General features: G+C 53.7%; 1 protein-coding gene across 1 annotated transcript in view; it reads right to left on the bottom strand.

Annotated features, from left to right (window-relative positions):
- UBR4 (ubiquitin protein ligase E3 component n-recognin 4) overlaps positions 1–14,238 on the bottom strand; it is a 130,906-nt gene that overhangs the window by 24,246 nt on the left and 92,422 nt on the right. Inside the window, exons 75-87 of the mRNA XM_077775556.1 lie at positions 13,754–13,879; positions 13,548–13,676; positions 12,433–12,776; positions 10,817–10,907; positions 10,434–10,518; positions 10,193–10,320; positions 7,198–7,327; positions 6,900–7,057; positions 6,110–6,219; positions 5,315–5,456; positions 3,684–3,765; positions 3,193–3,366; positions 695–816 (exon numbers count right to left, since the gene is read on the bottom strand). Of these exons, the coding sequence (XP_077631682.1) occupies positions 695–816; positions 3,193–3,366; positions 3,684–3,765; positions 5,315–5,456; positions 6,110–6,219; positions 6,900–7,057; positions 7,198–7,327; positions 10,193–10,320; positions 10,434–10,518; positions 10,817–10,907; positions 12,433–12,776; positions 13,548–13,676; positions 13,754–13,879 (1,821 nt within the window). The remainder of the gene's footprint in view (positions 1–694; positions 817–3,192; positions 3,367–3,683; positions 3,766–5,314; positions 5,457–6,109; positions 6,220–6,899; positions 7,058–7,197; positions 7,328–10,192; positions 10,321–10,433; positions 10,519–10,816; positions 10,908–12,432; positions 12,777–13,547; positions 13,677–13,753; positions 13,880–14,238) is intronic.

Below are 14,238 nucleotides of genomic sequence, written 5' to 3'. Positions count from 1 at the left end.
CTCCGGTATGCCCGACCTCACAGACCTCTCATTGTTAACGGAGGATACTGGAGGAGTCCCTGCACCATACCCTGCTCTAGGCTGGGAAACACGCACGCGGGTGCGTGTGCACAGAACACAGGCACAGAAAGAAGAAAAGTGAGCATTTCTTGTTCTGGCTCAATACTGCTTCTTTCACAACGTACTGAACTGGTAAGCAACAGGATTCTGGCAATGCAAGGTTAGACCCAGTTATTGAGAAGACTGATCTAGACCTTAAACCTAGGAAATAAGACCAAGGAAGGTCATCTGGTTTCCCATCATTAGGAGCAGGAAAACCAGGGGGCAGCTGGGTGGCTCAGTCGGTTAAACGTTCGACTTCAGCTCAGGTCATGATCTCGTGGTTTGTGGGTTCGAGACTCATGTCAGGCTCTGTGCGGACAGCTCAGAGCCTGGAGCCTGGAGCCTGTTTCAGATTCTGTATCTCCCTGTCTCTCTGACCCTCCCCTGCTCACACTCTTTCTCTCTCAGAAATAAATAAAACATTAAGAAAAAGGAGCAGGAAAACCAGGAGGTTGCTCCTGTAGGGTCTAAAATATAGAGCTTTCTGAAATGTGGCTCAACTGCCCCCAGCTGGCGAGACAGCCCACCAAGAAGCTTCGCGGCAGGATGGCAGCACAGGCACCCTGAGAGGCAGGGGAAGATGCCCACTTACGGGATAAATGATGCTGCAGAGCCTCTCGAAGATGAAGACGGGGGTCCGGTAGTCATCCAGGTTGTAGCGCTTGGCTGTCTCAATGCACACAGCCATGAAGGCCTTGGTTTCTGATTCTGTACCTGCCAGAAATCAAAGTGGCCACGTCAGTTAGGAGAGAGCTTCACACCTAAAAACCACGATGAGATGTTCCGTGAAGTACGGTCACCAACAGTTTCCTTCTTCCTGGTAAATTTTGAAACACCCTACGTGGCAGTATCAGCACTTCAGCTGGAAACCTGAGGCAGGCTGCTTTTCAGGCCCAGACCACTTTCCATTTGAAAGCTCCAATGCCCAAGTCAACACAGTCACCTCCGGGGCGGCTGTGGGCATGTCTTGCTTCCTCTCAGAATCCATAACCTCCTTAAGGAGAGGAGCTGTGCAGGGTGANCCTGTTTCAGAGTCTGTGACTCTCTCTCTCTCTCTGACCCTCCCCTGCTCACGCTGTCTCTCTCTCTCCTAGAAATAAATAAAACATTAAAAAAAAAAAAAAAAAGGGAGAGGAGCTGTGCTTCATCCAACTAGCATCCTCTTGCCCAAAGCAGGTATTCAAAAACGTCAAATAATAATCCTAACTGTATTCCAGGCAAAGTGTAGGGAAGCTTTGGTCTAAACGATTAGGTGGATGGCCCTCTACAAGCCAGAGAGACAACTTTGAGTCACAGGAAAATGAAGAAATGGGCCTCAAAATGGTCCGAACCGGCTCAGCGCGGCATGACGAAAATGCAGAAGGGCCTCCGCATCTGGCCATACAGCAGACTGCACTCCCTCACCTACTCCCCTCTTCTCGCCACTTACAAATAACGTAAAATCGTGAGTAAGTTTATCAGTGAGCTGCCACACTAGCAAACATGAATCAAAAACTTAAAACTAAGAGAAATGAGGAACCTAGGGAGGTTAGCAAAACTCTGAAGTTGGTGTCTGCCTTGAATTTTGGTTTCCACAACTTGCCAGGATTTGAGAGTTAGACACAAAGTCCCAGGTCGGTCAGCGTGGACAATCTAGTGGGAACCCCTCCCCCCCACCCCCAAAAGCCTGGTGTCTCAAAAGAGCTGCACCCATGTTATAAGGGTCAACTAGAAAGAACTCTACCTTTCCCCTGGCAAGTCACTGAAACAAAATGGTCTTCCCTTACAATATGGCACTGACTAGAGGGGGGAAGGTCTCCCTTGAGAGAACTCCTAACAGGTTGCCCCTCACAGGGGTCTGTGGCTCAAAAGTCACACTACCTACAAGTAGTCCAAAAGATCTGAAGCTCCGAACTTTGTTGAAGACGGCGCCACGATGCAGTGCCCCTAGACGCGTCGCAGAAACGGTTACAAATCATCACTGGAGAGACCCGTATCTTACTTGGGGCCTAAAGAATTCCCACAGATGGGAGCACCCGGGTGGCTCAGGCAGCTGGGCGGCTGACTCTTGACTTTGGCTCAGGTCATGATCCCAGGGTCGTGGGATCGAGCCCATCAGGCTCTGTGCTAAGCATGGAGCCTGCTTGAGAGTCTGTCTCTCTCTCTCTGCTCTTCCTTGACTCATGCACACACTCTTTCCTTCTTTCTCAAATAATAATAATAAATTCCCACAGACAAACCCCCAAAAAGTGAGCTCACGGTCAAAAATCATGAAAAGACAAAAAGATTTAAGGTGCCATAAGCAAGATCTGGAATAATAAACAGCAGAATCAGATCAACACATACTTCAAATCTTAGAATTATCAGACACAGAGGGGTGCCCAGGTAGCTCAGTCAGTTGAGCGTCCGACTTCGGCTCAGGTCATGATCTCACAGTTCATGGGTTCGAGCCCCGTGTCGGGCTCTATGCTGACAGCTAGCTCAGAGCCTGGAGCCTGTTTCAGATTCTGTATCTCCCTCTCTCTCTGACCCTCCCCTACTCATGCTGTCTCTCTCTCTCTCAGAAATAAATAAAACATTAAAAAATTTAAAAAAAAAAACAAAAACAACAAAAAAGAAACAGACACAGAAATATCTGTTCCATTTGAAAATCTAAAGAAAATGGGGAGAAGTATGAGTAAAAAAAGAAGAGACTACGAAATCTGTAGAGAAGCACAAGGACTCAACAGGCAGACGGAGGAGCTAACTCAGTGAAGAAAAATTAAATGAATGAAGAGAAAAAACCAAAGAAATCCTCCAGGATCAGCACAGAGAGATGGTGAGACAGACCCCATGACAGAGAGGTAGAGATGGATGAGACACAGTGGGCGCTGCAAGAATGAGGGAGAGACTGCAGCAAAGTCAACCAAGGAAACAAACGATGGCTGAGAATGTTCCAGAGCCAGTGAAAGGACACGTGACTTCCTTCTGTTCTATGAGCTTAATATAAAAAGTTCAGACGGACTGAGCCCGGCTCTGGAATTTTACAGCTCCAAGAACCAGAACTGCTTCCGGTCTTTCCTCGAAGGTGGACAGACGCCTGGCACCCCCTCTGGGCCGGGGCGGTGCTACCTGTGGTCATGTCCTCCAGCATCTCCAGCAGCATGTCCTGGGTCTCATCGATCAGCTTGGTCCTCTGCACCACCAGCTTCCGCAAGCACAGGTAGCCATTCAGCACGGTGCCCACCAAGCGACTTTTGAAGTGTCTTTTGATGGACTCCACCTCGACAAAGGAGGAAAGGAGGCCTGTGGGGACAGGAAAAAGCTGCTGCAAGAGCTCTGAATGAGACTGGATGCAAGGAAGGGCGCTGTCTTCTAAACGCTATAAGCAACTCTCAAGAAACTTCCAAGCACCGGGCCAAATGCTCAAAGAACTGAACTGGTCAATGGCGAACAGGAGCTCAGAAACGAAAAGCCGCCACTGAAGAGGAAACAACAGGGCTTACGTATGCACGGAGTCAACACAAGAGGGAAGAGAGTCAACCTCGGCACCCCAGGAACTAAGGGTCAGGCCCCACGCTGTACCCAGGGGCCTAAAGGAAGGGCATGGCGGCTGTCTCTACCTGTGAGACTTTTGAGGGCGTAGCCCTGCTGCAGGTCGGTGCTCAGGGTGGCCTCCTCCAGGGCCAACAGGCGGGCGATTTCCTACACGGGACGACAAGCACAGTCAGGGACACGCAGCTGACGACATCAGCCCCCTCTACCCGAGGCCCAGGAGCCACAGCAGCAACCAGGCGCCCCTCAATCAAGCTCGTGCTCCAATGGCCCCTCGAGCTGCTTTTGTAATACCAAAATCTAACTGATTCCATTTTAGAATAAACCTCCATCTTGAGAGTGAACAAAGCCTGAACCCAGTCCCAGGTTCTGCCCTTAGTTACTTCCCTAGCAATGGCAACAGCCAATCAGTTTAAAGCTGGTGCCTATATCCCAAGACGTTCCGGTTGGCAGTTTGCAGTCAGGCCAGATGGGCCAAACCAATCGGGTGCTGACAAGACAGCCTGTACCTATCAGGAGGCTGTCAGGAGGCTGCCAAGCTGGGACGCCCCAAACTCCACTGTAATCACAAAAAAAGCCCTGCGATCACGAGTTCGGGGCTCCATACCATCACCGTTGCATCGGGGTGCATTGGGAGTCCCTTGTAATAAAGACCCTTTTGTACTTGCATCGGTGTCGGCTCCTTGGGGGTCTCAGGGGACTCGCGAATCAGGCATAACATTGGGGGCTCATCCAGGATTTCCCAAGACCCCCAGGACCCCTGAACCGGAGGGCCAACCAGCTGGTAAGAATCTCTTTCTGTTGTGTTTATCTGTGTAACTCTGGTCTCAAGACAAATCTGTATTAGGCGACCAAAGGTGGTCAAGGCGGACGCGCTGGGGGCCACGGTCGTGGGAGACCTGGAAGACGTTCCAGGCTCCTTCTGTATCGGAGGGGAAGAAGTGTCCAATGGACTGCCCCTAACCTGTATTCTGTATTGGTTCAGGGGGACAAGGCAGGTTGTGCCCACAATCCAACTGAAAGCCTTCGTCCCAGTTTCAGTTTGTTTGCCGCAGCATGTGCAGCGAACTTTGTTACCTGTTTCTCTGTGTATTTCTGCACAGCGAACTGTGCGCAGCGAACCTTGCGCAGCGAACTTTGTTATCTGTTTCTCTGTGAGTGTTTCTGCGCAGCCAACTGTGCACAGTAAATTTTGTCATCTGTTTCTCTGTGTGAATGTTTCTGCACAGTGAACTGTGCACAGTAAATTTTGTTATCTGTCTCTCTGTGTTTGTGTGGGCGGCAAACTTTGTTATCCGTCTCTGTGTGTGTGCATGTCTGTGGCTGTTGGTTGTGTCTGTTAGACTTTTATTACTGGGCGACTGAGACTGACGAGATGGGACAGACAACCTCCACACCCCTAGACCTGTTGCTCGGTCATTTCAAGGAAGTTAGAGCTCGAGCACATAATCTCTCTGTAGTATTTCTGCAGAACTCCAGAGCCCAGGGCCATGACAGTGATGTTCAAGGATGGCTTAAAGGTGGAGAAGAGCTAAAATGCCCCCAACTGGTCGCTACTCCTCACGACTGAACAAAGTCACAAAGATAACACTTTCAACAAATATTCCTTCTCAGCAAAAAAGGAGAAGCACAAAGTTCACCCCAGGGGAGTGCAGGCTGGACTGGGCAAGGGCTCCCTGGGCGAGGGGAGGAAGGGTACCTTGGTGATGAGGTTGCCCACGTAGGGGAGCACGCCCCGCGCGGCCAGGTACACTTTCCAGTGGGCTGAAGTGATGAGCTTCTGATAGAGAGCCAAGTACTCGGCGGCGCACTCGCCTGCTATGCTCAGCTCGTCCAAGTAGCTGCCCGAGACAGACAGGCGCTGTGAGGACTCGGCTCCAATGGCCCCCCCTGCTCCTCCCACCTTCGTGTCCTCTGCTGCCCTCCGCTCCCCCTTCCCTCCGGAGGGTTGGGGAGGCACCTGAGAAAACCCCAAAGTTCCCACTTGGGAACTCCCCACACTTGGGGACCTGTCAGCGCACACAGCGGGGAACTGACGCGGTAAGCTATGCCCATTTGGAACAACAAGCAGCAAAATAGAACAGTGCTTATCCAGGAGGCGAGGCTGCAGTTTTGAATGACTCACGTAGAAGGCAAGTGTACCACGGTTTAGTGGCCAATGGCATGGGCTTTGGAATTACACTGCCTGGGTTCAAATCCTGCCTTCAGCAGACACGTCACTCAACCGCATCAAGCCCAGGCTGCGGGTGAGGGTTAAAGGAGACCTCGCGGGCCGAGCGTTTATACACTCATGAGACCTCAACAAACGTCGGTTGCTGCTGCTGCTCTCTTACTACCACTGTCCCCAGCACTACCACTCGGCTTTCTGGTCCTTTCCTGATCCTGTGTTCTTCTCTGAGGCATGCAATGGCTACAGAGCCCAGGTGTGCCTGCCACCATCCTAATCTATCGATTCCCCCAGGAAAAGGGGACCGCTCTCCCCCTCAAGTGGCACCTGGTGAGGAGGTCCAGGACCTGCTGCTTGCGGCTGGGGATGGTGGCCAGAGCTTCCACAATGGTGCAGGCTGCCTGCCGCGCGGCCTGCGTGGCCGGAGTGAAGAGCACCTGCGGGACACAGGAGAGGAGCCACGGCTCAGGTGACAGACACAGGGAAGGGCCGCCCTTCCGGAAGTCCTCTGGGCACACCTCCGGGGACGTGGAAAGGTGAAAACCACCCAAAAAGCCCGATGCCACTGTGGCAGACTGGGAGGGAGGCTGCTCAAGGAGCGCCCTTTGTCACGGAGAGTTTCTCCTTCATGGAATCTGGACATCCCACTAAAATGACTCAACGAGGAAACAACCAAGCAAGTATTTTCCTCAGCACAGATTTCTAGAACTCCGGAACTCTATTTTGGAGATAACTATATGCTCAATACTTACATTTAACCAAGTATTTCTTACTTTATACGTAACAGAAAAATGGATGCCTTCAATTACTTTAATCCTTTACAACGTTAGCTAGAACGAACAAAGAGAGGGCAGCAGGAGGTACAGACAGTGAAAGGAAGAAAAAGGAAGGCAGCACTGAGGCTTAGTTGCGGTAAGCGGCCGGGGGGGAGAGTGGCAAGCACACCAGCTGGGTGAGAGGCAAGAAAAACCCTCTCGACCCGAGTCGACCACGGTGGTGGCTGCCACCCAGGCCTCCCCGCCTCCCATCTGCAGGAGGCCAGAAAGCAGAGCAGACGTGTGGGGAGGAGCAGAAAGGCTGGGGCGGGGGGAGGTGGGCCCAGGAGGCGGTCACTCACTTGTCGCAGCCAGTTGTTATGGCCCAGTTTGAGATCCAAGGGCGGGGTCCTCTTCCCCCGCCTACTGAGGAACTGCTTCCACCTCCACACGTACTTCTCGGTCAAATAGAGGTGGCGGAGCTCCGACTTGCTGGGGGACTTCCCGTTGCCATCTATCCCTGGCAGGCAGGCAGGGGGAGGGGCAGGGTGGTGCAGAGAGGGGTAAGGAAAATGAAATGACAGAAAAGGGGGGAGAGTAGGGCGGTCGGGACAGGGGTCAGAGGAACGGACTTCCCCAGCCACGAAGACACAGACACACCTCTAATAGGAAGACACTTCTTCCAGGCTTCATAGGATGCTTTGGGGTCTCTCTTGAGCCACAGCTGAGCCTGGGCATGGATCTCGTTGGAGTATGGCTTAACTGTGGTGAGGGCCTCGACAGGGACGTCCTGCAGGGGGACAGCGGAAGAAGGTAGGGAGTGTGCCAGCACACCTGAGCCACGGCTCCAGTGCAAGGCCACTGGACGTATGCAAAGCCAAGCCAGAAGAATCAACGTTCATATCATTTACACCCGAGTAGGTGTTCCTGTTGAAGGCATTTGGCCCAACTTAGCAGCAGCATCTCCGCCCTGAGCATAAGGTCGCTGTTCTCCTGTGTAGGACTAAGAGGCAGCTGGCTTCCTACAGACTGTCCTAGAGCCTCAGATGCCAACTCCTATCCCAAGGCTGATCCGGTTCCCCAAATGTCAATCTACAAGAGGCCACTGGGCAGTCTCTAGAATTTTAGGAGCTGTTTACTAAGCAGAACTAGCCTATGCAGCCCCGCCTAGCACTCTAAGCCAGCCGTTCCCAAGCTTTTTGGCCTTAGGACTCCTTTACGCCCTTAAAAAATTATCAAGGACCCGAAACAGTTTTGTGTGTGTGGTTCTATCTACTGATGTTTACCATATTAAAAGTTAACCGTGAGAAATCCTTAAAATATTAACGAATTTCATTTAAAAATAAGAATAAATCCACTACCTATTTATCTAAATGATGTTTTTTATATTTCCAAAGCAAAGATAACCTAAAGGAGCAGCACTACTCTGTTTCTGAGAACCTGCTGGATGACTGGGGCGCTAAGACAGCTGGGCGCTCAGAGCTGCGCTGGCCTCTGCCGTCCGGGCTGCAGGAGACACCCCGCTGTGCACAGACACACGGTCAGAACAAAGTGTATTTGAACCGCCTTCCCAGGTAACTGCAGGTTTCTCTCCGGGATCCCACTTTCAATACATGACAGCTCCTTAAAGGCTGTCACGTGGAGTCTGAAACCGGGTGACACACTTCTCAAGGGTCTGCCGCACTAAGCCTCATCTTCACAAACCACACGTGGTGCTGTGGCACATGCCGGTCATCTGGAAAAGACTGGCTGAGTCAGGCTGGTTCCTCTGATGGGTTCGCTTCACTCATCTTTCAAGAAAATGTCTGCCCAACACCCAACTCTGAATAACACACTGGCGATCACACGCCCCTCCAAGTGCACGGGGGGCCCCACGACAGGGGCAGCGGCTCCCCCCGGTGAGTGTGGCACCGGGGTGGGAGGCCAGGGGCACTTCCGGCGCGCTTCTGCACACTCACGCCAAGTGCTAGGAACACGAGCGCCCACAAGCCGAGAGTTACAGAAACTGACGTGTGCCGCTTCGTTGAGGATGCCTGTGAGCGAGCGCGCACAGCCCTTTCTGTGGAAGCCCCCGCGGCCGCGCCGCCAGCCCCGCCGCCAGCCCGGGCACGTGCACCACCAGGGCCAAGCCGGGCCTGGAGACTTATGAAACAAACACCGGCCCCCGCAGAGTCCCCAATGGTCCAGGGAACGCCAGGCGCTGGGAGCCTAGTTTTGAGACCTGCTGCTTTCTCAAGGCCGAGACTAAGCACCATGCGAGCGTCGCCACGGGACTCCTGTGCTTACAGGGCAAACTCTGGAAATCTCTCGCCTCGCTCTGGGAAAAATGATGGTTGTGTGGGGTGGGGTTCCTCTTCAACCAAGGACTAATTTTTTTTTTTTTTTTTTTTGCTGACAATGAGCTCTGTCAAAGGGAAGGAAGACGGGGACCTCGGTCCTGCCTTTTCTGAGGACTAAGAGATGGAGTCAGGGAAAACTCACTAAACGGTTCAAGATCCAGCTTCCACCCTAGGGCTTACCACTCAGAAAGCAATCTTCCTGCAGTGATGAGGCCTCTTCCCATCAAGGGCTCCTCCAGGACAGAGCAGGAATCAAATGGCCCAAGGACCACCAAGAGGGGTAAAGGAGCAGAGCCTCAGGCATGGCTGAGAGGAAGAATTATGGCCCGTTTTTCCCACGGGCCGGTGCAAGCACTTGGGTCAATCTGGGGCTCAGCTATGTACTCTTAGAACAAAAACTTGGCTTTCCTCATTTGCCTAACAACTTCCTGAGTGGCTGGCATATGCTAGACAGTATGCTCTGTGCTGGACATAAAAAACACCACACAACAGACATCCCTGGATTCAAGGTGCTCTGAGCCAGCCCTGCAGACAGCTTGATCTTCTAAGGAGCAGCTAACAAAGAGGTGGGGGGCATCCTATGTAGAGAAGATGACGGACGGCCACAGCTAACATTTACTAAGGGATGAACGTGTAACTGTGTTAAGTAACTCATGCCTCACAACACTTCCGTGTGTTGTATTCCCATTGCACAGACGGGCAAACTGAGGAGCCAGAGTTAACGACCTACCCAAAGTCACAGACTAGTAAACAGAAGAGCTGGGATTAGAAATCGAGATGTCTGGGGGACCTGGTGGCTCAGTCATTTAAGCGTCTGACTTTGGCTCAGGTCATGATCTTGCACTTTGTGAGTTTGAGCCCCACATCAGGCTCTATGCTGAGCCTGCAGCCTACTTCGGATTCTGTGCCTCCCTCTCTCTCTGCCCCTCCCCTGATCTGTCTGTCTGTTTGTCTTTCAAAAATAAATGAATGCTAAAAAAAATTAAAATAAAAAAAAAAAGAAACCAAGATGTCTGCTTCAGAGCCTTCAGAGCCTAGGATTTTCACCACTGCTCAATACTGCACACGCAAAGGCACTGGGGCAGAAAAGAACACATGCCTTCTGGGAGCTGCGAGTCGTCTGATGTGACTGGAGGAAGAACTGGTCCTCCAATATATCACCTTCTGTATTTTCATGTTAACGTTACTCTTAACTTTCCTCTGAAGAATATTCCTGCTCAAAACTCCCAACTCCAGCGCAGAGGAAGTGCTGGTGCCCCTGCAGGGCAGGGAGGGGCGGCCACCTGCCCTCCCCTCCTGGCCCCGCTGCCCGGTACCTTGTTCTTCTTGCTGGTGGGAGCAGGCGGTTTGATCAGCTTCTGCAGGATCCGCAGGCACATGAGGGTGATGTTCTCCACCACTACGGGGGTCTTGATGTTCACCGCCATGAGGAAGAGGCTGAGAGCTGGGGCAGGAGGGACAGGCTGAGCCGCGGGCACCGAGCACCGGCTCCAGCGGGAGGGCCCAGGGCAGCCCCCACCCCTGAAGGGCCCCGAAGAAGACGGGCCCCAAGCTCACCACAGCGCAGCCGCAGCTCCCAGCAGCCGTCCTCCTTCGAGATGGAGTCTGTCAGCAACAGCATCTCATACTGCAGGCTGCTTGCCTAGAAGGCCAACGGGAGGAGACACGGGTAGAGGAGGGTCTGCAGGCGGGAGCCAGGACTGGGGTGCGTCCAAGCTCTGATTGGGAGGGGGGGCCTCCGGTACCCAGTGGCGCCATCAGAGAGACAAAGGAGAGCTGGAGACCCCTCTCCCCGCTCTGGCCAACCACCCATTTCTCTTCTCCCTCTGAGGCTGGCTCTGACCTGGGACAGTCACCCCAGGGAGACTGGTGGAAAGGAAAGCAAAGGAACCCAGAAGGACAAAAGAGGGAGGGGACAGAGGGGCAGCCGTCCTGCTCACCAGATCGGGATTGGCCCAGTGGCCCTTCAGGGCAGTGGACACTTTGCCAATGATCAAGTCATTCATTTGCTGGGTGGCTTCGGGATTGTCTCTGAGGAAGCAAAGGCGTGGGGGTCCTGTTACCCACCACTGGCTGTGCCCCCTTCCCACCTGAGGAGCTCAGAGAAAAGGCAATCAATGCCCAGGGCTACCTGGTCCCCCAGGGGCCCAACTACGAGACAGGCCCCACGAGGAGACCCTGGTCTGTTACAAAGTGCCCACCACGGACGGCCACCTGCCCCGCAGTGGTCACTGAGGGGAGCGCAGCACCAACACCGAGATCTCCTCCACATCGCTGAGCCCCCAGGCTCCAAACCCAGGGGACCCTGCCAGGATGGGTCACAACACTTTCCCATCTTCTCCATCCGCCTCTACTTCAGCTCCCATGAGGCACCCGCAGTTCCCATCTATGCTCCAGTGGAACGATGTCAACATGAATCCTAACAACATAAACTGTACCAGGTCACTTTCTTGCTTCCTCCATTTTGAACAAAACCCAAAGTTCTTATGATGGCCTAGGAGACCCCCCGGGAACTGGCCCCCGGCGACCCCTGGCTCTCCTTCCCATTTCCCGTGTGGCCTCCATCACTCTGTCAGCACGATCCCTGACACACCCTGCCACGTGCAGCCACGGCAGGGATATCTGTGTGGCTTGTCCCCTTCCTCCACACACATCACCCTCTCCTCAAGCATCACCCCCACGAGATCTTCCCTGACCATCTTCTCCCACGCGGCCATTCCTCCCGCAGTCAGGCCGCCGCCCCAGCTTTACCTCTCTCCACAACGAAACTTCCTGATGCTGGGCTGCACAAGTGCGCCCCTGCAGCTCCCCCACCAGACGGAGGGCCGCGTGAGGGCAGGGGCTTCACCGCATTACCACTGCGCACCTAGAGTCCAGAACAGTGCCTGGCACTCACAGCCACTGAAAATACACCTGCTAAGTGGGTGAACAAATGACACAGCAATAAACGGTCATCCATCACCTAAAACGCTCTGTAGATACACCACACAGAGCTCTGGCTGCTCTATCGGCATAAACTAAGTACTCAACAGACAGGAGTCGTTGCCCACGTGAATTATTTCACTCCACCCTCACCGCATGCCTCCAAGAGATTTACTCTTGTCAGCATTTTTCATGCAAAGAAAACCTCGGCTCAAAGAGGTCAGGAAAGCTGTCTGAGGCACACAGCATCAGACGCCGAGTAAGCTCTCATCACCAGGCTCTACTGCTCCACTGGCCTCTGCATGCGAGCCTGGAGGGCAAGCGCCTGGGCGCTCCCTTCTCCCGCTCCAGAGCTCAGAGGCTTGTCTCCTCAGGGAGCCTCACTGGAACCAACAACAGACAAGCCAAATACTCTATTTACAAGGAAACCTGGGTCTCGAGCTCGCAGAATTCGCTCACCAAGACCCTGGGCACCTCCCCCTCTCTCCCTCCCAGGTGAGCCGGCCTGGCCAGCAGCGACGAGCACTGCGCTTCTCACCCCTAAGCTCCCAGCGGCACTGCTCCCAGCGGCCACCACACCCCCGCCCCGCGCGTTAGGTGTTACCGGGCCCACAATCACGCGGCAGGCTCTGACCGAGTCAGCAGGCACATGAGCTGGCGGACCTCCTCCCGCATGGCCGCGGAGCCTCGGCGAAGATTGTAATCGAAGAGCTCACGGATGAGGCCCTGGGACACGAGGATGTGCCTCAGGGCCGGATTGGTGGCCAGGGCCCGGAGCAGCGTGATACAATGTTCCGTGACGGCCGAGGCGCAGCCGTAGCACTTGGTGGAGGACGTGTGGCCACAGCCCAGGACGGACAAGGCGCGGTACTGGCTGGCAGTGAATGTGGGCTGCACGGAGGTTCGGGACGACTTGGTGGCTGCTTCCCTCTGCTGCAGGTCATATTCCAACAACTCTTTGCGTGAAGCAAAGACTTTCTAAGGAGAAAAAGACAAAGGGGCAATAAATAAGGAAGAAGAGCAAGTTAACTAGAAATGAATTTCAGTCTGAAAAAACACTTCACACGCGTCATCCAACTTAACCTCTGTGAGGGCCCTACCCATCAGATACTCTAGCCTCGTTTCACAGAGGAGGAAGCTGAAGCTTAGGAGGGCGGGCCTGTCCAAGGCAAGGGGCAGACTCAGAATGCAGTTCCTGAACACGGCACATGGCCTTAACTCCCACACAACGCTGTCTCATAGAGGACAAACACGAAGATCAGAGACGTCGGCCCATGTAGCAGAGACCGCTCTGGACAGGAAATGAACCGGCTTGTCTGCGGCCACCCTCCCATCCCAGAGACATCAGGCTGGTGACATTCCAGCATTCTCACGGCCCACCCTGGCTGACTGGAGTTGCTGTGCTCGGACCTACCTGTCTGCAAACATGGCCTTTCAGAAAAAGAGGGAACAGAATCTTGGCACCTGGTTTTTTAAAACTGGCAACCCCTCTACTAAAACATGGGTTCTAAATGGGTCAAGGAAAGCACATCGGATACCGTCACCCTCGATCTTCTGGAACAAACCCTGGTCTCTGCCAAGCACCAGAAACTACAGCGGGAGAGAAGCTGAATGGTATGGTCACTTGGGACCCTGCCTTTTCAGATCGGGCAAGGGCAGCCTGAGACTCAAAGTGCCAGAGAGGGGCAGCAGGACTGCTCTGAAAACCTCTCCGGTAATGCTCCACAGAACTCGCTCCCGCGTCTCTACCTGGATGATTTTGGAGAGCTCGTCGAAAGAGTTCTTGCAGTCACCACAGTACTCCTGGGCCAGCTGCAGGATGTACCGATTGACACTGGCGGAGGTAGAGCTGATGCCCCCGGCTGTCCCTGAGTCATCCTGCAACCCAAGAGGCGAGCGGTCAGCCTTCTGCTTCCGGCCAGACTCCCTCCACACGCCCTCTAGCTCAGGGTTACCTGCGGCTTCTCGGGGGCTGCCTCGTTCACTTTGCACAGCAGGTTCTCCAGCTGTGGCCGGTGTCCCATCAGCTGGTGGTAGACGCGGTCAGCTTTGTCCAGAAGCGTGTTGATGTTGGAAACGGCCTAGCAGGAAAAGACAGGGGTGTGTGTGAAGGCTCTGCCTTGACTAACCCCAACTGCTAACCGTTTTCTGAAACATTCCCTACAGCTCAGGTGCTGTTCCGTACACTCGTTACTTCTATTCTTCACAATAATCCGGGGTGTGAGCACCTCACGTGTAATGACCCACGGTGTACAGGGAAATACAACACACACAGAAGTATGCAACGCTAAGAAATCACAAGTCACCTACAGCAGGTCACACGGCACTAAAAGGCACGGCTGGAACGGAACACGGGGCCTTCTTTGGCCCTTCTGACTCCACAGCTAAATGTTCTCCTGCTTCTAGCAACAATCCACTAGCCCCTGCTTTGACTGTCCCC

Source organism: Crocuta crocuta, unplaced genomic scaffold (assembly GCF_008692635.1).
Source record: "Crocuta crocuta isolate KB4526 unplaced genomic scaffold, BGI_CrCroc_1.0 scaffold127, whole genome shotgun sequence".
Taxonomy (NCBI): Eukaryota; Metazoa; Chordata; class Mammalia; order Carnivora; family Hyaenidae; genus Crocuta; species Crocuta crocuta.
This window is presented reverse-complemented; position numbering and strand designations above follow the sequence as displayed.